Raw genomic sequence first — 25,606 nt, 5'->3', positions numbered from 1 at the left:
CAGCTGTGAAAGGGAAGTCTGTATGCTTTGTAGAATCATATATACTCCTATTGACTGTGAATATTTGCTCTTCAAATGACACAGGATAAATGATATGGTATGGTCTCTTTCTGTGTAGAAAACATTTTGTCCCCAGGCCTTAGCTGGTGAAGCAAGCAGAGTTTTGTTGCAGTTTCTGGGTTCAGTGCCTTCAGAGAAGCAGTGCCAGCATGCAACAGAAACAGACAGAAACATTAGGTAGAGCTAATTGGAAATCTTCCATTGAAACAAAACATAGACAGAAGATTCAGTGGATGTAGGATGTTGAATTTGAATTGCTCATTTGAGAAACACTGGCAAATGTGAAGCAGAGGGAATTGATCAGAACAGGCAAGAGGTCCCATGGATTTCAGGATGCACATCTCAGGAAAATACATCTAGCAGATCTACTTCGGACAAAGTTTACCATGGCTTCGAGACACCACAGCCTTGAAGCAGGAAAATTAAAACAGTTTCTATCTTCTGGATCATATCCATCATTTACCACACTATACAGATATCCATGGATGTAGCAGGACTGGGGTCATGCTAGAGTTTTTAACATACTTTCTATGGAAGACAGTACATGAAAGCTCTGCAACCTTGATTCTGACCTCTTCAGGGATAGTGAGTGATTAACTTCTGATCTCTCCTTTGGTGGCTCTTGAAAGTCATTGAATCTGATTGAAATAACAGTTGCTTGCTTCTTGATTTAGAGCTGGAGCTCAGGTGCTGGATGTTCTGAGAGAGGCTCACATAGCAGATGCCAATACTGCACAGTAAGGGAGGCTCAGAGAATGAAATTATCAGGTTTGTGGTTTTCCTGAGGCTTCAGTCTTCCATGGAGTGTAATTCCTTTCAGAAAGGGAAGGTTTCTAATACTGGGAAATAACTTCCAATGTCACGTGATCTGGAGTGACAAATCTGAGTGACATTTTTAAAGAAAGGGAGAATGCCAAAAGCAGGCAGCCCACTTTGCACTTATCACTACTATTTCATGACTGTCAAATGTATGCTGTGCTGGAAAGGAGACTGAAGAGTGTTCAAATGTAAAACTGGAAGAATACGTTATTATTAGTTTATTTCTGCCTACTATTTTGGGTTGCTCTGTTGCTGTTTTGTTTTAGTAATTGAATTTGCTTGTTTATGAACCATGTGCATGAGCTCCCTGTGACTGATTAAGAATGCTAGCTCAGGGCGGTAGAAAAACAAAGCAAAACCAAAAACCAATACAAAACATAAACCAAACTGAACCAAACAAAAAAAAAAAAAATTATTCCATTTATTGTCCACATCAGATGCTGTAACTTGTGGGTGTAGTGACAGAACAACGTGGTGCTGCATCACGTCCAGCCAGAGTCAGGAGGGCTCTGATGCTGTGGAACTCGTTTGTGTTGGGAGGAAGCTCTAGCAGAGCAGGGGCAGCTCAACACATTGCCTGGTGCACAGACCCTGAGTTCAAGCTCTGCTTTTATGGCTCCCGAGACTGGCAGTGCTGCTGAGACACTGTCTCTCTCAGGCAGAGGGAACAAGAGAAGGCAGTAGGAAAATGGCATGTTATTTTCACTCAGAAGTGGTTTAGCCCATGGAAACCAGTAGAACCAGCATGGGTACTACTATTGTAGTCGATTTTTTACACATCAGAGAACTGAAGTCTGGAGTGCAAGCTAGCAGGCTTGGTTATAAACACTCCTCTTAGAGTGGCAAAAGATCTTTTCGTGCTTTCCTAGTCTTATTGGACTGTAGAGCAGGGGAGTTCTAATAACAAAAATGTTCTAGACCACAAAATCCACAGATGTGGGTATGTTTGTTTTTTATTTGCTAATTGCTTTGCAAAGCAGTCACTCTTCATGCTCATTAACTCTTCTTCATAATGAATGCATTTGCATTGTCCTGCATCAGAGGTTACAGGTTTGAGAAGCCAAAACTGGCACAGCCACCCCGATGTTGCTGCTGCTGCTATGGATGTGCCTCCCCAGTGCCAGGCTTTTAGGTACTCCTCTCTGAGTTTTTCCTGATATGCTACCACTGAGCTTGCTGTGCTGAGGAGGGCTCCACCAGCTGCTGCTGCTGAGCTGTTTGTTGGCTTCAATGCTTCCAGTATGGCTTGCTGTCCAGCTCTGTCCATGTGTTGAAGCCAGTGAGCCAAATAGCTCCAGGTGTAAGGGAAAGAAGAGCTCTTGCAGCATGGAAGTGGCACAGCCAGTGTCCTCATGCTGCAGAGGTGACAAAGAAAAGCAGTGGGGAGAGAAAAATTCTGCGCTGTATTCTCCTGTGTAACACTGCTGAAGGTGGCACGATGGCTGAAGCACGTCTGACTAAATTCAATCTCTGGAAAAGGTTTCAGAAGATTCGGAGCTGGTGATGAGATGAAACCTGAGCGAGCCTTTATGAGTGACTCATCTGTGGATCAGCGGCTGACTACAAAGAAAATTTCACACTTAGCCGTCTCTTCTTTTGAGTGCTTTTGCATCACATTTTATTTCAGATAATGCACTGTAAATAGTATTCCTCACTGAACTGTTCCAGCATATCACAGCAAACCATAGTTCCTGAGATAAACATAGGATGCTGCTTTTTGTGTATGACCAATTTTCAGACACATACCAGTCTGAGATTGAAAACTCGCTTTTGAAAACCTTGACACTCTGCTTCATATATGAGGGCAAGCCCTAGGATAAAAGAAGAAATTAATTTTGATTATTCATAAAATATTTCTTCTGATATGGTATCAATGCCTAAAGTCCTCTGATTGCAGACAAACTGTGAGAAAAGAATACGTGGTCTCTAAAAATGTTTTCCTTTGAAAATTGATCACCATTGTAACAAATCAATTCTATTTCTTCTGTTTGTGTTGGCAAATCCAGGCTTCATTTGGAGCTCTGAAACCTTTCAGTTTTGCTACATAAATTGTTTCTTTTAAATAAAGATCAGATACAGACTAATTTACAACTAAAGCAGCATGAGAGAGCTTTAAGGCAATCCTGTTCTCACTTGTTGTTCACTGGTAGAAGCTACTTGAATAATCAGATGGTTAATATGTGTTTTGGACATTGCTCCTTCTGGGCCAATCCACATATGCTACATTACAGCCCCCTGTTAAAAACATTGCTTTTTGGTTCAGACTGTGTCAGTGTATGTTTTCAGTTTGGTGATTGATACTCAGCCCCAGAGTATCAACCAGGAGAGGAACTATCACACAAGCTCATTCAAGCTTTAAACCCTCAATGGCTGTGAGACACGTGGGAAGAGCTTCCTCTGACAAGAATAATGCATAACTCTTTATAAAAAGGCCCTTCCCATCAAGCAGTGTCTGCATGTATTTTTAATTCTGGAGATTCCTGGCTCAAACCCCCGCTGTCGGCCAAGGCAGCAGCTTCCCACCAGGCATTGCTGAGAATAGAGGCTCAGGCCACTTACATCTACTTAGCAGTTTTGTTAATTGTAGCAACCCTTCTCATAAGTGGGATTTTATTCTGAAAATTAATATCTTGGCTTCTGTGGCAGAATTATCACTCAGTTTAAATTGAGAAGTACAAAAATAGCAAAACTGGCAGTATTCTCTTGTGCATCTTCATCTTTCTTGGATACTTTTTTCAGTGCTGTTTTGAACAGTGGGATATTTTTGAAATATGAGTGTGATGAGTAGGTACCAAATTTTGAAATATATCTGTCAAGGGTGATAAGCACAGTTCTTGTGGGAAGAACTCTCATCCTGTAGCTCATGATGGGGACATTCATTGTGCACTGGGAGACTCATACATGTATTAATTTTGTTTTGCAGCCACTTTCCACAAATGTGAATTGTGCAAATCCCAAGACAGTAAGAAGGATTGTATAATTGTATGTACAATTCATAGTGCAGCTCTTATTACAGAGACTGTAATAATCCAGACATTGTGAAATACAGGACAAAGGAGGACCATGCATTTATTTCCTTTTCTTCCTCCATTCAAATACTTCAAGGTTAATTGTCAAATTTCATTATTACTTGATGGACAGTGATAACAATATGGAAGTTCCTAATTAGTTTGCTTCTTCATACTTTACTTGTTTTTCAAGGTCTTTCCATCTTCCCAGTGCTGCTGGGTATCCTGGGCTCATTTGCTAAGGTGATATAACATAATTACCTCTTTCAGTTTTTTGGTGCTTATTATTTAATATAAACATATTTAAATAGCAGTGAGAGAAGTATCAACTTCCAGACTCAGGGAGAACACTCAACACTATAATTTTTGTTTTGTCTGCAGTTTTAAATTATTTTGAAAATATCCAAGGCGTAATGGGGTTGGTGAATTTAGTTTTGAGCACGTATGAAACTTAAGGCCTGATTGCATGTTGTAGAACCACTTATGCATAAGTAAAGAAGGTGAAAGAGGGCAGACATTGACCTCTAAGGTGACCAAAGACAGGACACAAGGGAATGGCCTGAACCTGTGTCAGGGGAGGTTGAGGTTGGATATTAGAAAAAGGCTCTTCACTCAGAGAGTGTTTGGGCACTGGAACAGCTCCCCAGGGAAGTGGTCACAGCACCAAGCCTGACAGAGTTCAGGAAGCATTTGAACAATGCTCTCAGGGACATGGTGTGATTCCTGGGGATGGCCCTGTGCAAAGCTAGGAGTCAGACCAGATGATCCTGATGGGTCCCTTCCAACTCAAAATATTCTGTGATTCAGTACATACTTAAATACTAGTTTTGATGTAAAATAATGCAAGACTATTCATTGTGTTATTTAAACCCCCTATTTGCATTTATATTGCTTCACATGATGGCAAGTGTTTACATGGTATTTAAAAATTTGGTATTGATGAACAACTAAAAATACCTATGGGGTTTATGCAAAATGCTTGCTCTTTTTCTTTTTGTGTAGTAGAGTGAAAGACTTACGAGGAAAAAGAAATTTCATTGTAACATACTCCTTAAAATTTATGGAATATTAAACAGAAGACTAAATGAACTTGAATTAATTCAGACTCTACCTAATAATAAATCAAGTCTTATGGTAGTTTCCTGGCCCTAGTAAAGTGCTTTCAAACTGGCATTAAAGTTGAAATTTTTTTAAAAAATATTGGAGAAAGATATTCAACAGCAGCTGCTATATTTTGTTTCTTAAAAATAGAATATCCAACATCTAAATGAGCCTGGATCCTGGGTAGAATTAAGAAGTAGATTCAGGACATACCAGATGTAATAGGACATTGAAGTTTTGGACCTAGAACATACAATCCAAGCTGAGTCCATTGGTGACATGGTGTTCCTCCAAGAGCAAGGACCAGGTTCTTTGTGAATGTTATCTTAATTTTCTTCTTCTAGCTTTGGTTAGGTGAGTCATGGTCATTTTTGTGTAATGCTTTAGGCTGCTGGAGTATTTGAATTTTTCACTGGTGCTGTAATGTGTGTAGTTCAGTAATGGTGAACCTTCAGAAGTGAATCTACTTCTCAGCCTGCAGATGGAATTATGTGAGATTCAGTCACTTCACTCTGGTGCAGGAGTTGTAGTTATTCAGAGGAGGAAGGGATAGAGTTTGATAAAAATGGATTCTGAAATAAGAGCACTAGTTTTGCATATTTGTGTCCATGATGATTCAGCAGGGAAATAATTGATGATTTGGTACTCAGCTGTTTTCATCTGTTTTGATGAGTTTGCTGGGAAACATTCCAAGGAAACAACCAACCCTTGCTTGGGTTGGGGAGATGTGAGAACCATGGAGACCACAGTGGAGAAATGGGAAGGAGTAGCTTCAGGTGGAACCACAGTGGCCAGAAAAGAGGCTGCAAAAAGAATGGAAGCACAGGGTTGGCAGAGAAGTAAAAAAAGATAAATATTTTGATTAAAGAAGGATAGTAAGAAGTGAAGGGAAATTTGCCAAATCTACAGTGTCATCTCTGATTTATAACAACATTTGAGAATAAAACCTGGTGCTAATATTTTGGGGAGAATTTCCAGTGCACAGGTGATAAAATTATATTCTAAGAGAGAATTTTTGAGACAGGTGATAAAATTATATTCTAAGAGTCATAAGGAGTAAAACTAAAGTTTTATAAAAGACATTTGCCTTGCTTGTCATACTTAGCCATGACTGTCTGTAATCCAGTCAGCTACTTTTCCTAACCTGTACCTGGGGCAACATTTTCCCTGGAGCCACTGAGCAACACTCATGTTCACTCATGGAGGATTTTGCCTTCCCTGTATATTCAGGCAAACATGAGTCGACTTGCACAGGATACCCTGCCATTATTGGTTTGCTTCTTTATTCGTTGAGAGAGCTTGTGTACCTTTGTCAAAGTAATTTAAATCATTGCTTAAATGATTCAGAAGTCATGTTTATGTGCAAATACTTTTTAACACGCTGCATGCATTAAGTATTCATACTTTAAGACATCACCTTAAGATTGTCACAAAGTATTAGCATATAGTGCTCTAATGTTGTCAAGGGCTTAGGTGGTTTATTCAAAACCTCTGAATGAATCAATTGAGGAAATTAATCTCAGAAGTATCTGTGGACCTTAGTCTGATTTAGTTTCTGCAGACCCCTTCTTCTCTTAATCTGCTCCTTCCTTATATTTGACATGCAAGCCTGTTGCTCTGTCAAAAAAGAGAAGCATTTCAAAAATATGTTTCCAAATATGTTTCATTTGACATTTTAAGAAAAATATATACTGTCATGTAGCTTCATAGGTCAGAGTGGTATCTTCAGAAAAAGAATTTACACAAAAGTTGCAACTTTCTTGACCACCTTTCTGGTTTGATTGCTAGGTGCCGTGACAAACAGTGAAAAGTTGGCACATCAAAGGCAGAAGCTATGTTAAGGTGGCCTGTGAAGTTGGCAGATAAGGTGAAGAAGGCTATGCCATGCAAGGAAATAATAGGAATAAAATTAATTCCCTGATCAGGAGAAGCCTGAATGCAGAAGTGTACCCTCCATAACACAAGCTTTCTGCTAACAGCTCACAACAGTCCAGGCTCAGTGTAGAAGGACCAAGTATCCAGGATGAGCTGATATCTGTGTATATATAGGTGGCAGACAGAATCAGGAGAGATCAGGAACTCCTGAGGGGAAGAGCCATTGACATCTGTAGTGGTGGACGGAGAAGGAGTAGAGACCTGCAAGGGCTTGGCTGGGCTCTCAGGGTGAAGCCCACCAAAATGGTCTCTGCTACAGCAGTATTAGTAAGCTGAAGGACATTTCTCAAAGCCTAGGAGGATATGGGAAAGGAGATGACATTTGATACCATGGGAGTCTGAGAAAGATTTAGTTTTAAGCCTCATAAGGAAAAAACAGATTGTGGAGATATTTTATACATTGCATATAAAAATATCCTGATCATAATTTGTACTCTTAGTGGAAAGAAAAAAAAACAGAAGAAACTGAATTAATTCTTTTCAAAGACCACCATAAGTAGTGATGATATTCATGACTGTATTTTACACTTGTGTTTATTTCCTGTTTTCAGAGACTTCTCAACAGCATGAACTTCTTTCTACAAACCTCAAGCTCTTACTTTTGTACCCAAAGGGTTTCTGCCATGGAGAAAACAAATTCTTCTTAATCATCACTGAAGCTTCTCCATGCCATTATTTTGGTTCATGTTGTTTATTTTTATTTATGGGCACTCATCAGTATAATGTGCCATTGTCTACAGCAGCAGGACTTGTTGGATACCTTAGGATTTTTTTCCTACTTGTCTGTATATCATTCATAGCATTTTATACTCTTTTTTTTTTCCATTTGCAAGCAGCTTGGCAAAGCATTACTGATAGACTATCATAATTGTCTTCCCTGAGAAGAGATAAGCTGAAGCATCAATAATTGATGAAAGAAATATCCATTTCACAAAATCCTAATAAGAATGAAAAAAGTTAAATGCATATGGACGGACACGTAGCAGTGCATACTTTTAATGCATCACACAGAGCTTGCAAAGGATGTGGTATCAGATGACTGTGCAAACTTCAGAAGGCTGTGACAATTGCTGTTTTTACAACCACTTTTAAATTGATGCTTCTAGAATGAGATGTTCAACTGCTACACAGTTCACACAGCAAGATCATGTGGCAGGTTAGAAAAATGTATTAATTGCAGGATGAATTATGCATTAATAAATTGCATATGTAAAACTGGAAATTATTCTGTGTTCCATGATTCACTATCTATTTCTGACATGGAGAACTAAATTCTCTTCTGTTCTCTTGAACAGAATCACACGTGTGTTAACTTTCTGCAAATACTCAGCATAGAGCATTTATTTTACCTTCAGCCATCATTTTCCTTGCCCCAAAACTGGCAGAAAATTTGGAGCTGATCCCTGCATTACCTGTATTGACTGCACATCCTCCTGCATGTAGGGCATGGGGCACAGGGGATGTGGTGCCCCACCAATGAAACTACCAAATACTGACTCACAGCATTGCTTGGAACTTCTCATCAGTGCCACTCACAGGAACTGGAAGATTTTCTGGATTGAAGGAGCCATACAGCAGCTCTGTGCTGCTCCTCTTTTGCCACCCAGGAGGACTGGAGAGTCTGGCTCAGCTTTTGTTAAAGACTCGAAATGATCAGGACCTTTTTCTTAATCACTGAAAAGGGCATTGCATTGCTCTGTACTTGGAAATTTATATGAGGTTTTGATGATTTTTGTATGGAAAATCTCTGTCATATGGCTGACCAGGGACCTGTTTTTTTGTCTAGCAGGGTGATGCCTAGTCCTTGACTGACTGTGGTTTGCTGCTAACACAAACATAGACCTTGCTTTAGTTGCAGTTGCTATTAAATTAGGCAAAGTATTATTAATACTAAGCCAAAATATCTATGTAGAAATCACTGTCCAGTTTCTCTCAACTGAAGTATTGACTTTGTTAGTATGATAAATATACTTTGTGCTAAACACTGGTCACTGCCTCTGGAGCAGGGTGGTGGAAGGGAAGAATGCCATCTATTTCCTCCATTCAGCAGCTTTTTTTCTATGCCTTAAGTTCATTGGTTTTTAAGATCAATCACCCAGACAGAAAATCCCTGCAGTTAAGCATTGCTCTGATTGGAAAACTGTGAAAATGACTTTGGAAGAAAAGGTTTAAGACATAAGTTGTAAATAAGCTCTGTGATTCTAAAATGCAGAATTCGGTGCATCAGAACCATTCTTGTGATTTTAGCAAACTTCACAGGCACTTTTATTACCTAGTTTTAGATCCCAGATTAAAAAAAAAAAGAAAAAAGTGACTCCATTGTAATTTAATTTCCTACTGTAGCAGAGAGAAGATCCATCCCTTACTCTCTCCCTCCATTGCCAGCAATGCAGAGGTTTCACTGAACTACACCATCCTTTAAAACGTGGCTGGTTTAGAGGGAGAGGAAAATGGTTGAGTTTGCCAGCTACAGTTTTGTACTAGATGTTTGGTAGTATGATGATAACCCTGTTTGTGAAAGTATTTAAGTACTTGCCTAATTTTAAGCAGCTGAGTAGTGCCATTTCTTTTTTTAAGATTATCACATGCTTAAAATTAATACATTATTTTTTTAGATATGTATGGGTTTGGAGATTTACATACACCCACATTCTGCTCATCGATGTCAAGTCTTTTGAAAGAATTTATGTTTCTATTTTTGCCATCTAGGTGGACACCCATGGAAACATTCTGCTAACATCGCTTGAAATTCACAACGAGGTGGCAAGCAACGAGGTCACCACCAGCGTTACAGAAGCCCGAAATTCAACTATATCCTTTGACAACTCAGGAATCCAGTACAGAAAACAAAGCTCACATCGTGAAAGCCTTGGAAGGCGTCCATCAGAAAGAACAGGCTCCCATAGCAAGAGGGGCCATTTACGAAGAAGGTCTTCGCAACTGAAAATAAAAATCCCCGATCTAACGGATGTGAATGCCATCGACAGATGGTCAAGAATGGTGTTTCCATTCACATTTTCTCTTTTCAACTTAATTTACTGGCTATACTATGTTAACTGAGTGACTGAGTTTTTTTAAAGGACTTCAATTATAACAAGTGAAGTACTATTTGCCTGCAGAGTTTATATATATATTTATATATATATTTATATATAAAAAAATATATATATGAACTTTTACTATGTAGACCATACTCATGTATGTGTGAATACATGTAGCAAAGAACTGTGCGTACTTTGAAGCACATACTGCAAAGCAAAAGTATATGTATGCACACACACATGAACACATTCATTCTGAGGTTATGGACACTTTAACATAGAATGCACTTCAGAGGAACTTTTTAAATTAAAAGGCAGGTGTCATCAAAGCAGCAAGCCTTGAGAAAGTAAGTGTTGTATATTATCACTACAAAACTTTGATTGTCATAGAAATTTTTGAACAGCTGTAATCATATGTAAAGTCAGTATTTAGTAATATCATTTGTAAATGCTGCCATACACATGAATCATAAAGCAGTAGAGTTACATTGGTAAGTTTAAAATAAGTTATTTATATTGCGGATCCATCAACTATGATTTCATCAAGCCAAATTTATTTTTCCTTGCTAAAATTTCTTGGGTTTATATTTATCATAATCCATCTTTTCCCAGTCCTGAATGGGCATCGTTTTTAATGATCTCTTGCTTTCTCTTCTGCAGTAAGCAAGCTGATCATGGGAGTGTTGTAGGTCTTTGGAGACATATACAGGTTTACGATATTTCAAACAAGCATTTTAAGTGTCCATCAACAGTGAAATGAATCTTTTGTAAGTACTGTAAATGTACAGCACATTTTCCTTCCCTTGGACTGATTCCAGCTGCCATGTCATTTTGAAAGAGAACAGCACATTTTTAGTATAATTTAGCTGAGAATTCAACTACTGTCAATGTGTTCTACATCTGCTGTAGATTTAAAGATTGTTATTCCAGTGAAATCATAGGAGATGTCTCAGGTTATTTGTTAGTTCAACATGAAATCACCTAGCTGTAGCCTTTTTTAATCATGCATTCATATTATTTAACATTCTTATAACATTGTATGTTAATGTAAAATATATTTGCATAATATGCATATAAGTATATTTTCTCAATATTTTTCTTCCCTGTGCTTGCTATTGTGACCGCATGTTATGTCATATTTTTGTTTCTGTGATGTTATAACTTTTTATTCTCTAGAGTTGAGCAAATAGAGCACTTCCAATACTTTGATTCAGTAATGGAGCATTTTCATATTTTATTTATATACTGAAAGTATATATGCCTACACTTACCAAGGTAGCGTGCTGCCGTCACAGATCACAGCAGTATGTTTTGTTTCAGCATTAACTGTGTTCTAACATACCCTTCATGCAAATATGGTTTTGGTTTTCATCCCAGTTCATTCCTTCACTGGGATTCCAACTTTTTTCAGTCTAGTAGATTGTAGTTGTCCAGGTATGCCAACTTCAGATCTGTAAACTTGATTTGTTATTTATCAGAACTAAATCTTTCTAAAGAAAAGAAGATATATTTTTTGTAAACACTGTTTCTATCATGTACATTCTCAAATAACAACAAATACAGTAGCATAAATAGATCTAAAAAAACAGAATTCAGGCTTAGCCCTGACAGTTCTCTGCATGTGAAATTCCTCTGGACATCAATGGGATTTTTTTGACAGATAGAGAGCTTTGGATGCTAGTTGGAGACTTCTATGGGCGAAAATATGTATGGATATGCATTTGGCAAAACCACCAAACATGGGTGAAGCTGAAAAGGCTGCCTTGGATCTGTAAGATCTTTGATCTTGATCCCCTGTTCTCACTAGTACTTGACTGACCTGTGAGTAGAGCCCTGATACTTGGGTTGCTGCCGTGTACAGCCCATTACTGTTCCCACCCCTATTTGCAGCTGAACTGTGAAACTTTGCCCTGGACTAAAATTCAGCACAGACAACCCAGGGTTGCAAATGTTTCAGTCCCATCCTCAGGGCTGCTCTTGAGTGTGAATGGGCTCAGAACAGTTGCATTGCAGCATCGCTGCAGTGGATCCCAGCTGGGAATGTTCACCAGAACCCCAGCCTGGCTGCTGGCGTGGGCAGGATCAGCGCCGCAGTCCTGCTGCATCCTTGGCAGTGGTGCAGAGTGGCTGGAACTGCAGTTTTTAAGCACTGTATCTGCAGACAACTACACAGCATGAAGAGCCTCAGAGGAACCCATATAGCTGGAGCAGAAAAATTTGGTGTTTATAAGCTCCTCAGTATTAAGTCCCATTGGTAAAATGCAATGTATTGTGAGCTTTCTAATATGTCTTCAAACTGTGAACGGATTATAGAGCACATTGTCATCTTTATAATCAAAGTAACTAACAATTAACACCCTCCCAAACTATATATTAGCTAGAATTGTTGAAAACCTCTCCCAGGTTTTTATCTTAATAGCAAAATATGTTTAAACAAAACCATCTGATTTTAATAAAAATTATAATGGTAGGCTTTGCTTTAGAAAAATTTCCCTCTCGAAATGATCTCCAAGCAAGTCTTCCTGTAAGTGCCCTAAAGAACTACCCTAAAAAATGGGATTTGAGAGTGGTCTTGTCCTCATGATTTTATCACAGCGCTCTCTTTTCTTCAGGCCTCGCCTCCTAGAAATCATGTGGTCAGGCAGAAACCTGCAACAAGAAGTGACTTTTTAGTCGTGATAGAAATGTATACTCCAAATCCCACTGAAATAAATTCTTCAGTGGCTTCCACGAGAACTTCCAAGAAGACACAAAATTATTCTCTCTACAGAGCAAAGAGGCAATGTGGATTTTTCAGGGCCCTGAATGTGCAAGAGGACAGAGTCTCTGAGGACTCTCTCCCTGTCATACCCTTTACAAAACTGGAGGGCAGCATGTCACTGCAGCCTCCTTCAGGGAGCTGTACTCCCCATCTTGCCTGTCCTCTCAAAAAGTAGGCAGTTGCACCTTTCAGCTTTTTCACGAGATTTCACATTCATTGGTCTAGTCACAAGCAGCTTTAACCTTGAACAGATCCAAGTCTTGCTTTGACTTGAAAAAAGCCGGGAAAATTTCACTTAAGGTTAGCACTTCATCTTACACACACATTTTTGTGCCTTTTTTTGCCAATTCCGTTCCTACAGTCCTAGCACAACTTCTTACACACAAACACACACGTATATACAACCATGTGTTAAGAACAGTGTTTGCCTTGACCTCCCATTTTCTGGCTCTTGTCCCCATGCACTAGCTGCAGTATTTTATTTTAACCATAGATGGCTTTAAGACTAAAAATGGTAATTTCAATTAAATCACACCAGAGTAATGTATTTCATAGCTAATTAACTTCTTTGTAACTCAACACTACTATAAATAACATTTACACATAATTTGTTTGTAAAAGGCATTAAAAAAAAGGAAAACTGGAACTATCTTCTGTTATAGCCCAAAGGGTCAATAAACAGTAGAAATATTATGGTGGTTTAACTCTAAGTTGATTTCATCCCATTGTAAAGATAAACTAAAACCCAGTCCTTTATGCTTAAGGCACATCTATGTATTTTTGGTATTCTTCAGCAGTGAAAAAAAAAAGAATAGTAAAATGGAAAGATGAAGAGATGCTTTATGAAAATATTGATGAATGAATATTAATTTATTAAAAAGTATTTAAAAATTATTTGGGTTTTTTTTTTTTTCCTGGGGATGGAGGGAGCATGATGACTCTGTTTAGGTAAATTTAATGTTAAATATCATGTAATGATTCACTGTACACATTTTATAGAAAAAGACCAAATATGAAAGCATTTTTTATTCGACACACAGGTAGCAGAAGAGATTCTTAAGCATTAAACAACTATATTTCCTAGTGTTTTATATAGTAGATCAAGGCAGAGGGGAAAACTACCTCCACTGACTTAGCGAGATTCTTTAATAGCAAACCAATCTGTCTTCAAACTGTGGCTTTGCCAGTTAAGAGCAAAAAGTTTGTTTTCTGCTTTATATGAAAAAGGCCTTCTTTTGCCTGTTTCTACCCAGGAGGAAAAAGAGGTTTTGATATCAAAACAAGACAGTGTTTATTTATTTGTTTCAGTAATCAAGTAACAAATATTTAAAACCCAAGCATAATGCTTTCTCCTGCTATGCTAGCTGTATCAGGAATGTTAACTGTGTTCATTAAATGTTTTATTCCTAAATATTAGCAAGCTATTTTAGAGGAGTCAGGATACAGAGAGTTTTGCCAAATGGGGTTTTAAAGACACCTTGACGTTAGTGCTACAACTCCTTCTGCCAAAACCAAAGGATACCTTAAAAATTTGAAAAGCAGGAACAAGCTGTCACATGCTTGCTTAAATCTCATAGTAGCGAATGATAGATGTCACAATTTTTAGAAGTAGATAAAATATTCAGCACTGTAGTTGCTTTTGGCCTTTTACATCAGCAGGAAGGCTCCCTCTTATTCCAGCACATTTCTGCTTGCTTTTAGCAATGCTTCCCAGATTGTAAATTACATCTATGATCTATTTGTTTCTAATCCAGCCTGCATTGTAGAGTAGGAAAGATGAACCATGTAGCAAGCTTAGTGTTGTGGTCGGGAAAATCTGGTAAAGACGCATTTAATTGTCTATTTTGGAGATGATGTATGGATAAATATTATTTAATTGTTTAAGTACAACTCATTATATCAAAGGAGTTCAGGTTCTAGAAAAAATGATGGGTTCTTTTCTCCAAATAGTTAATGGTCCTGTTAGTATCAAGATGACTTCCACAGATGTTAGTTTTATAGTCACAACTGTCACAACAGCAGGTGCCACCTGCTAAAAGAGGTACAGCAGTAGCTGAAAACTGAACTAAAAACAGTGGGAATCCCAAGGTTTCTCTGAACGGGTTTCGAACAAAGAACCCCTCATAAGTGCCCTCAAACTCCTCCAAATACAGGGTCTGAGCTTTACAAAAATTATTTCAGATTTTGGGTGTTTAATTTATGTGGTTCTTATAGCCTGAGAGAGCTGACTTGTGGACTCTGACGTACACCTTCAGAAAGTCAAACCCTTTGACCACTTAACCAACATACAGTACCAGTTGTACTTGAAAACTAGAGCCATGTGGATAGGATATGCTATAGTACCAAATGAAAAAAACAACTGCCCCTAAAATTAGCCAGAGCTTAAATCACTAATTAAACTAAACTTTAGGTAATGCCTAAGAAAGCACAATATTTCTTTGGACATCTCTTACCTTTGCAACATTCAGTGTGGTATGTCTTTGTCTCAGCACTGCAGCCTAATTTAGGCTGGCAAGTTTTCTTCTCCCCTGGTAACAAGGAAAAACCTTGAGTGTGGCCCCTGCACAGGCATACCTCCAGCAAAGTGAAGGAAGAGCACCCTTCTCGGTTTTCCTGACATAGAGCTCTCCAAAACAGCTCTGATCCCAGTTCTGAATCTCTCCAAGGAATCCCTCCTTGGAGGCACTGATCTTTCTCCTTTAACTCCAGAGGGAGCCTTAGGCTAACTCTGAATTATCCCCCAGTTTACCACCAGCAGTTGGGTTGTTTCAGCTGTTACTGCTCTGGCTGCAAAAACCTGGAGATAAAGTAGCTCTTACCCCAGCTGTCAGGAGGCACACTGGCAAACAGCATGTGGACTCGGGGCCATGATACAGCATGATGATCCTTAGATTATCCATTCTAAAATTGTATTTAAATATATTTCAGGTTATGTTCTAGCCTTCACGGGTTGGCACACAGGCCTCCAGATGCTGGTGTTTTTTATATGAATGTACGTGGGACAGAGCATGAGGAGTTTTTCTAAACACTTAAAATCTGCCCATCACTACTCTCCTGGGCCTTTCCTCCATCCCTCATCCATATCACAGGTGAGAATTTGCATTTCCCCTGCACTAGGTCAACCCCCCACCTGCTGAGAGCCCAAACCTGCAGGTGTGTGCTGCCAAGTGCTGACTTGCTCATCTGTACCATTAGATCTTCTGCTTGTTAGAAAGTCTCTCTCAGATCAGATGCTATAATTAGTCTAACAACGAGCTGCTGCTTCACACCTCCTCCTAAAATGCCAGCACTGCCACTCGGGACCCTGTTTTCCCATCCTTTGAAAACTACGAAAAAAAAAAAAGGGGGGGAATTAGCAGGCTGTCAGACAATTAAGAACCTCTCTCCATTCACCCAGGCTCAAATTTTGCTTCAGGTTATACATTTAATCTACAGGGACAGAAGTAATTTGGCACTAAATTTCCTGCCTAGGGCTACTCTTAAGAGTTTGCAGTCCAAAACACAAGTAATGTAGGTAAATGCTGAAGTATTTAAAATTTCTAACAACAGCCTTTACATCTTTTTTCCTTTGGAGATATTTAATGTGAAAGGCACAAACAACTGCAGGAGCAGGAACCAGTGCACAGTAAATCTCCCTATGCAAGCTGGCCAAGAGCTAGGCTGGAGTCAGGCACTTGTGCTCTTCTTGCTTTCAAAGGTCTTTCTTCTTGGCTGAGCAGCTGGAGAGTTTTGATGGAAATTCCAGCTCAGCTGAGAACAATCCCAGGACACAACCCAGAACAGTCTTAGGGCGAGTGCTCTAGGCAGCTGCCCCTGATGTAAAGAGCTGACAAAAGTACTACATGTAGCTGCATCCTAGATGGAGGGGAGACTCCTGTCATGAAAAGGCTTTGGGTGCCAAACACGTCTCTGTGAGTGCCTCCAAGGCATGGATTCTCTCTACACTCTGTATTTCTTGCCACTGCTCTTGAACAGTTGCACACTGGACATGCTGCTTTGCCCTGCAGAGATGTACAATTCTCCTGCCACAGCAGAGGACTCATGGACTGAATTCATTCCATCTCACATGGCACATTCATCTGAGGTATCCAGTTAGTCCTTCCATCACTTTTAACAAACAAAAGTACATACTATCATCCTGATGGCTATTTAAAGCACACATTTGGAGTTCCAAGGCAACATTTTTAGCTTTATTTCTTCAAGTAGCTGCAAAACCATCTCCAAAGAAAGATCTGAGCAGAGAAAGTTGTGCACAGAAATGCTGTTGCACACTCCTCTGCAGCTGGAGTTGCTGTGCTTGAATTTTGCGTGTGATAAGGGAGCATGAGAAAGAACTAATGCCAGAGAAATGGAAATAATTCCTACACTTGTCTATATTTATAATGTTTTGGATGAAACAGTTTCAGTGCAGATGACAGAAGACATCTTGCAATATGAATGATCCCATATAATGACCAAGTGTCCCACTTGGCTCCCTTTCGTATCAGTGAGAGCTGAGCATGGGTTTCCAGCTTTGGCTGAAAACTCAGAACTGCATTGGCTATTGGAAAATAACTTCTGATTGTTTTGGGAGTGGAAAACTCTGACATGATTTCATTTGCAAATGTGAACGATTTCAAGACGTTTTCCCCTGAATTTTACAGTCCTGATTTTGCCTTATTATTAGCTGGAAGCTACTGCATCATTAATTCATTTTTTAATTACCATTTCATTTTCCATTATTTAATGTGAAGCATAGAGAGGTTTTGTTGGTTTCTCTAAAAATACAATGCCCATTTGCAGCAGGAAAATAATTAATTGGTGTAATAAATGCATATACAACTGCACATAGTGCAACATATTACAAGTGAAAATCTAAAGTGAAATTACAAGTGAAACAATCTAAAGGACACCCATTACCTGCAACTACTGCTTGGGCATTATTTAAAATACTGCTGACAGTTATATTTGAAGAATATGCTTAGTTTATAACAACACTGATTAGGTATTCAATATGGGCACTTAATATAGCACGCTTCTGTGTATCTCATTTGCTTTGACAAGGCAGTTTTTGGTGAAGCCAATGCTGGAACAATTTCCTAATGACCTCACTGATGTTAAATTTCTCTTGATCATGATTTCTTGCAGACCTGTAACATTCTGAATGCAGATGACAGTTTTGACATTCACAAAGATGTAGGTTTAATTATCATCTTGATTACTTGAGCTGGAAAGCCAGATGCCTAAATATCATGAAAGGTCGAGTAGAACAAATCCTTCGGTATCTTTCGGTGTTAGAAACGTTGCTTGGATTGGAAGGTGACTTAGAGAATAACAAGTAATTCCTTTGCATAACTCTCTTGCACAAAGGAACAATCCTTTAACAATGTTTAAACAAGGATTTGGTCCCCAAAAAAGGGGGAAATTTGAGCTAGAATACAAAAGGCATGTAAATCATCTCAAATAAAAGAGAACAGAAAGGAGAAGTACCCAAGACACCAAGATCTGATAGTTTTTCCCAGTGCCCCCTGGCAGGTAACACTTTATTGTTGAGAGACTCTCATAAAGCACAGCAAGCCACCTCTTTAATAGCAGAGAATTTGTCAATATCCGTTGCCTTTATGTGCATGATTTATAAATCTATTTTCTAAAGCAATTTGAGGGTTGTAAAATCATACCATTATTTAGTACACAGCTCCTCATGGATTCTGGTTTATCAAGTGTTAGGTAAAGAAGGGGAAAAGCATCTGCTAATCACTCATTAGCTAGAATAGACTCAAGCAAATTACTGCTATTATGAGTTCTGATCCAGAGCCCATTATAGTTGAAAGAAAAGCTCTCATAGGTTTCACAGGCTTTTCATACCACCTGAAATTAATATTAACCAGAGTGCTGGAAAATTTACATCTAATTGACTATATGAAGACCAAGAAACAAAAATTGCCAGAATATAAGACCTCTATAGGAAAGATCAAAATACAGTAGTGGACTGAAACCAGAAATTGCAATAGACACAAGGGAGAGAAATTTTTCTGATTTTATTTTAATAAAGTACATTGTTGCTATTGAGGTGAAAAACAACCAGGCTGAGTTTTTGTTTGTCCCCGGATGTCCACAAAAACCAGGCCTACCCATTAGCAGCAAAATGCTAAACCAGATGAGAAAAAAAGACTTCCAAACCACCACCAAAAAATGGAAGCAGAGCATGTCTGGCAGTCAGAAAACTCTCCCCATCTCCAGAGTCAGGCTGACATCCTACTGCAACAGATAGGTATTTTAATTATTCTTTATTAATAAAAATGTTGTTATAATATTTAAAGTATTATTGACTAATCAGACATATCACATGCTTTGTTGGAAAGGAAGCCTTATTGAGACCTGATGGTATTGGACCATGCTGAAGTTATAGGACAATTCTGATTTAGGAAGTGAAGAATTTTTGGGCAGAAACTCTCCTGTATACAAAAGTAAAAGCATTGCCTGAGTCCCATGCTGCTTCCTGCCAATTGACACTAGTCCAGCACTCTGAGGGTGAGTTACTACAGGTTTGAATGAGGACAGAGAAATCACTACAACCAGAAGGAAGGAGAACCTCCAAGATGGGAATGCAAGAGGGGCTACCCTCATGCTGCCAATAATTTAGCAGTTTTGGAAGAATTTCTATCTAATATTTAGGTGCCTCATTTGGGGTTCAGTGCAGGCTGGCATATCAAAGGATCTTGAAAAGCATATTTAGTAGCTTCAGCTGTAATAAGCAAAGGTTATCTTTGCTGATAACCTCTGAAGCACTGTCTTTATGGATATACATCCTTTTCCATGGTAAAGTGATTGTAAAACATGAAGGTAAGAGCTTCAGGGGACTGGCTTGGTGAAGGTCTGACAGCCAGCTGTGAAAATTTTCAGTACACTCAGTCTTATTGATAACTTCTAGCTAACAAAAAGGCTGCAGCAAATACTCCATTCATTTTCACTGGCTTTTCCAAAAGCCCTGAACATTAGGATCATCCTGCCTTGTCAAAGCCAGGCAGTCCTGTCACTGACTTATCCATGCAGTGATCAGGCTCTACTTTTAAATCCCAGAGATTGCCCCAGTGGCTCAAATCAAGAGGACAGTGCACACCCTTGCTGCTCAGATGCGTAGAAAGCTCTCCAGGCTGAAAGTATTTATGGCTGATTTTCCCCCTTTTGTTCTTTTGCCAAAATTGCCCTCTAGCTCAAATAGCCCTTCTCCCTCTGGCATTTACTCCTCTTTCTAGAAAGAAATCACATCCTTCTAAACCTTCCCTTTACTAAGCTGAAAAAAGTTCAGCTATTTTAAGTCACATTGTGCTCTTTTCTCCCCGACCACTATCTTAGTCTTTCTCTCACCTCTTGCAGAAAAAATATATAATAACCCTCTTTATGGTTCATAAACGACAAAATTATTATATATTGTTCCTACTGTTTTCATTCCTCCTGATCATGTCCTCTCTTGTGTCGTTTCAACACATGCTCCCAGTAACAATCATCAATCTCTTCCCCTGCCCAGTCCTTAGTTTGTCATTTAGCTTCATTCGCCTTTTGTGTGTGTAATTCACTTTTCCCTGTGCTGTCCACTTGCCTTTTCATGTAGGCAATGGATATTTTCCAAGATGCCACGTTTCCTTTACGATGTCTCGGGGCTCAGACCCAGCACACCTCTGTTACAACATCAGCATTAATTCTGGCAGGAAGAGACATTAAACACAGGATATATTGGGGTTTAAAACTGAAGTCATTGTCCATATGTGAAGCGAGGTGCTCAGGACAGGGCTGTGTCAAACCTCAGCACCTACTTTTGTCATTCCAGCTAAGCATAAAAAATGCTCACAAATGTCACCCTTAATGAACACCAGGGAAAATCATTGACAATGGCAACGACCAGCCAAAGTGCAGAGCAGTGCACTGCACACCTAACAAATTGCTGGTGTCTTTGTCTGCCCAGTGTGTATCATGCTCCACTTCCTGTGAGGATATGTACTCCTAGCTCCAGGGGAGCTGATGGATGTCTATCCCCATAAACCTTCATCTCCCCTTCAGCTGAATAATGATGGAGCTGATGGGATGCCATATCATCCTGTGTGCCAGGAAAAGCCTCTCTGTGGCTCTGGGGATGCTCTACAGCTCATCCTAAAAGCCTGAGAACGTGTTCTGTAAAAGCTCATGTGCAATACCAAGAGCAATTTGTAGAATTAAATACATATCTTGTTTGGATGCCAATTCTTTTAGGTTTACCATTCATACTGTATCAAGCATGAAAACAACCTTGAAGAGGCAATTGTTGAGCGCTGAGCTAAAATTCATTGCCATCAGAGCTGTTACTGGAGGACAAGAGGATTATTTATGTGCTTTTTTTTCACATAACAGAGTACTTGTCACAGCTGCAGTTATAGGCTTTTTTTAATCTAATTGCAGACTTGAAATGCAAATGACTGTAAAATTTCACAGACATATTTTAAAAATACAGATTTTAGCATACTACTTTTCATTGCTTGTGAGGCACATTTTTTTTTTTGTCTGGGGGTATTTATTTTGAAATTTCCCAGGCAGTCAAAATGCCAAGCTTACACTGTAGAGATGCATTTGTATTTGTAGTGATAAATACAAATACATGGAATGTTAGGGACATACTTCGCATGTACTGAAGAACAAGTACATTGCAGACAAGCATGCTCTCTGCAACCTTAATTCCCATTACTGTGTATTAATTAATGCAGTAAAATGCAAGTCCTTATCTGCATAATAATTATCCTGCAGTATTTACATGCCAGGGTGGGCCAAAATTTCAACAATTGTCTGGTTAAAACGTCTGAATATTTGAAACTGGTGGGGATGCCTGGATGCTCAAATACCTCAGTCAGAAGTCTGAAAATGTAAATTTGCCCTCAGGAGCAGTGATCTGTGTTGGTGGGGTCAGGTATGGGTGTGCAGTTTGAACCAGGCAGCTACTTCATGGATCCTGAAGCTATTGGCTTGGATGCTGGTGGTTCCTGCCTTTCTATTTTTAAAGATCTTGGCCTTTAATATTTGTACTAGAGTGTAGCTGTATACTCCCTAAAAAAAGCAGGATGAGTCCCAGTTGTTGGAACAAATTGCTTTCACTGCGAACAAAACCAATTGGTTATTAACATAACATGCCAGTAGGAGCCTTGCCAGAGCTGCTTTAGGCCTCCAGGCAATAACGCTGTGCAAATAACATTAGATTGCAACTAAAAGCCTGCAACTGAGGAACAGAAGAGTTTCAGAGCAGGTGTATAGCAAGCAGAAAACTAATAGAAGAGGAAGACGTAAGAAAGATCTCTAACAACACAGAAAGTTTTGGCTTATGCGAAAAAACACCCTGAAAATTGAGCTCGCATGTCAGTGCCATGATTTTCTTTTGTGCACATGCATAGAATCATAAAATTTATAAAATGATCAAGGTTCTAAAATACTCCAAGGTCATCAAGTCCAACTATTACCCTAATTCTGCCAGGTCCACCACTAAACCCTATCTCTAAGCTCTACATCTACAAATTTTTTTAATACTTCCAGGGACAGTGACCACTTCCCTGGGCAGCCTGTTCCAATGCTTGACTACCCTTGCAGGGAAGAAACATTTCCCAATATCTAATCTAAACTTCGCCTTACACAACTTGAGGCCATTTCCTTTCATCCTATTGCTTGCTACTTTCAAGAATAGGACAACCCCAAACTCACTACAAGCTCCTTTCAGTTGGTTGTGGAGAGTGATAAGGTCTCACCTGAGCCTCCCTTTCTCCAGGCTAAACAGCTGTTCCTCATAAGACTTGTGCTCCAAACCCTTCATCAGTTCCATTGCCCTTCTCTGGACATTCTCCAGCCCCAAAATTTAGGGGCTCAGAACTGAAAACAGGATTTGAAGTGCAGCCTCAGCAATGCTGAAAACAGGTGAATAGTCACTGCCCTGGTCCATTGGCCCTCTTGGCCACCTGGGCACACTCTGGCTCATGTTTAAATCCTGTCAACCAGCATTCCCAGGTACTTTCTGCTGGACACCTTTCCAGCCACTCTTCCACAAGCTTGTAGTGCTGCATGGGTTTGTTGTGACCCAAGTGCAGGACTTGTTACTTTGCCTGGTTGACCCTCACACCATTGGCCTTGGCTCATCAGTCCAGCCTGTACACATCCCTCTGCAGAGCCTTCCTTCCCTCCAGCAGATCAACACTTCCACCCAACATGCTGTTATCTTAAAGTGACTGAGGGTGCCCTCTATCCCCTCATCCAGATCTTTGATAAAGATACAGGACTGGCCCTTTATCTTTTAACACTAACACCACTGGTAACCAGCCACCATCTGGATGTAGCTTCATTCACTACCACTCTCCACTCTCTGGGCCCTGCCATCCAGCCAGTTTTTTACCCAGTTAAGAGTACACCTGTCCAAGCCACCCACATCTAATGTACCTGAAGGACTAACTTATTTTCAGAGATAGCTGCTCTGCAATTTCTCCAGAAATCAATTACTGATGTTTGTCTCAGGTTGGGATATCCAATAATAGGCACCTAAAATTGCTTCCTACCTTAGCTATGATCATCAAAGGAAAATCAGAAATCATATGCTGGCAAATGTAAACTCAAGGTGGATCAAGCTTCAGTCTTGTTATTGGCATGTTATCATGGAAGCTCAAAATTTCTCTTCCTCCTGATGTGATTGGCACTGCAGAGATTTTTTTGGAGGCGGGTTGCTCAATAGATTCTTTAATGCACATCAGTGCTTAGTCAGTGGATGTAGGTTATTTTAAAGATATGTTTAGGAGGCTTACAGAAGGATTTAGCTGAAATCTGATATCTGATGTTTATACAGGCATCGCATACAGGGAGGATCACTCAAAGGGAGTTGCTGAGAAACACCTGCACTGAGCTGCCTGTAATTTTTTCACCAACTGGAAACAGCATGAGCTTAATTGAAAGCAGAAAACCATGATTCCACAGCTCTTCATAGAGTGTAGCAAATCCTTCTGAGGCAGAGCTTATGAGCTTGATCTGGCTTTCTTGTAGCTCTGAAATGAGAATTTCTAGTGCTGTACATCTCTGTGCTGTGCCAGCACATGGCTTGGGTCACCACTAGTTCAGACATATCTCCACAATACTCCATTGCATCACGTAAACTTGCCCTTCATGTCCCACCTCTTACTCTCTGAATGGTGCAAATGTACAGAATAATCAGTTGCATGAAGGCAGAGGTATAAATAACAATAAGTGATTAGGAGAACATTGCAATTAATCACAAGAATTCAGGCTCAATGAACTCTTGTTGTCATTTTTAATGAACAATACATTATAATTAGAGACACCCAAGGGCAATTGTAAGCACTTGCCAGTGCAGAGATGTCAACTATGAGAGTACCTCATCAAGAGCTTGTTCTCACCATTAGTTAGGCTGTTTGAGATTTCTTCATGAACCATGTGCTGTGTCTCAGTGGTGGCTAGAAAACATGGAAGAAAAGAAAGTGAAAAAAGAAAGGAAGAGAATTAAGTCCAAACTATTTATATTTCTTTGGAACTGTGTGTTGTTCCATAGGGTCTGCAAGAACTATGAGTGTAAAGCAGAGGGAATCCCACTGTGACTTGCAAATTACAGACACATCTCGATGGAGGCATACCAAACCAAACACCAGACAGAAATTTATTTCCCTTTAAAATGACTAATCTAACACAGACTTACCAAGGTTTACAGAAGGGGATATCAGAATGCACAATTCTGCACACCAAACTTGGATGAAAAGCATTGTCTGCACAACTCATCTCTGTGTGATGGAGTCTGATATACACAACCTTAGACATTAGTTATGGTCAACTTTGATGATTCTTTGTGTGATTAATTTATGTGACCCACATACAAGGTTAACAGGTTTTCCCACAGATGTTTCCTGTTTTCATTAATTTGATAAGCCATCCATTCTGTACACCATTCATCAATGTATAGTTTTTCAGACAATTTATTCTTCTGTGAATAATTTTCCTCAATAATTTGCTTGTCTGTGGACTATCCACCAAATGGTATTTCACTTCAGGTGCAGATTAACAATATTTTAAGACACAGAAACTTACTGTTATTTTTCCAGATATTATTTTGGTTAGATTTAATATATTCTTGTTCACACACAGATTTTTCCTTTAGAGTTCCCAGATTTCTCAGGCTTCTTAGACTTGCATAACTATAGGAAATCAGGCACAGTCAACATGGGTTCCCAGAGGGAAAGTCCTCTTTAACTAGATATCCCTCTTCAATAAGGTCACCTGTCTTGTGGAAGCAAGAAAGACAGTGAATGTAGTTTTTCTGGATTTTAGTAAGGCTTTTGTTTTTTTTCCTCACAGCATCCCTCTGGACATTAATAATGCACTTTATGTTATGATCAGCCCTCAAGTGGTCAGGCAGCTGGACTAAATGATCCTTATAAGTTCTTTGCAACAAAAATAGTATATTCTGACAATACGTATGCTATTAGATTATATTGCTATACTATTTGTATACATATTTGCAATGTACATAATATAAAAATATAACTGTATATCTATTACTTCACAAATTTATATTTTTTTTCTAACTTATTATTGCTAAAAATTATATAATTAGGACAAAGTTACGAAACTTGTTTCCCAAGATTTGAATATGTGTTTGTTTTCAAGCTACTACACCTTGGATGGCATTTCTAGCAGACTTTCAATAATATTTAAAAGACATCCTGACATTTTGAAGAGCAGGGAAGCAAAGCTATCTCCAGAGTTTCCATGAGATAGCTGGTGATTTGATTTGTTTAGTCAGACAATATATATAAGTCTCATACATATACACTAGTGTTCAGAGGAAGGAGAAAATTGTTGAGAGCCTGAACTAAGAGTCTGACAGCATGCTTAAGTGC

General features: G+C 39.1%; 1 protein-coding gene across 1 annotated transcript in view; it reads left to right on the top strand.

The window, feature by feature from the left end:
* GABRB3 (gamma-aminobutyric acid type A receptor subunit beta3) overlaps positions 1 to 13,619 on the top strand; it is a 114,891-nt gene extending 101,272 nt beyond the window's left edge. Inside the window, exon 9 of the mRNA XM_085055558.1 lies at positions 9,633 to 13,619. Coding sequence (XP_084911684.1) covers positions 9,633 to 9,983 — 351 coding nt within the window. The 3' untranslated portion in view covers positions 9,984 to 13,619. The remainder of the gene's footprint in view (positions 1 to 9,632) is intronic.
* The last annotated feature ends 11,987 nt before the right edge of the window (positions 13,620 to 25,606 follow it).

The sequence above is a fragment of the Lichenostomus cassidix genome, chromosome 1 (assembly GCF_008360975.1).
Source record: "Lichenostomus cassidix isolate B80296 chromosome 1, HeHo_3.0, whole genome shotgun sequence".
In the NCBI taxonomy this organism is placed as follows: Eukaryota; Metazoa; Chordata; class Aves; order Passeriformes; family Meliphagidae; genus Lichenostomus; species Lichenostomus cassidix.
Note: the sequence above shows the minus strand (reverse complement) of the source record. Positions and strands in the feature narration are given on the sequence as shown.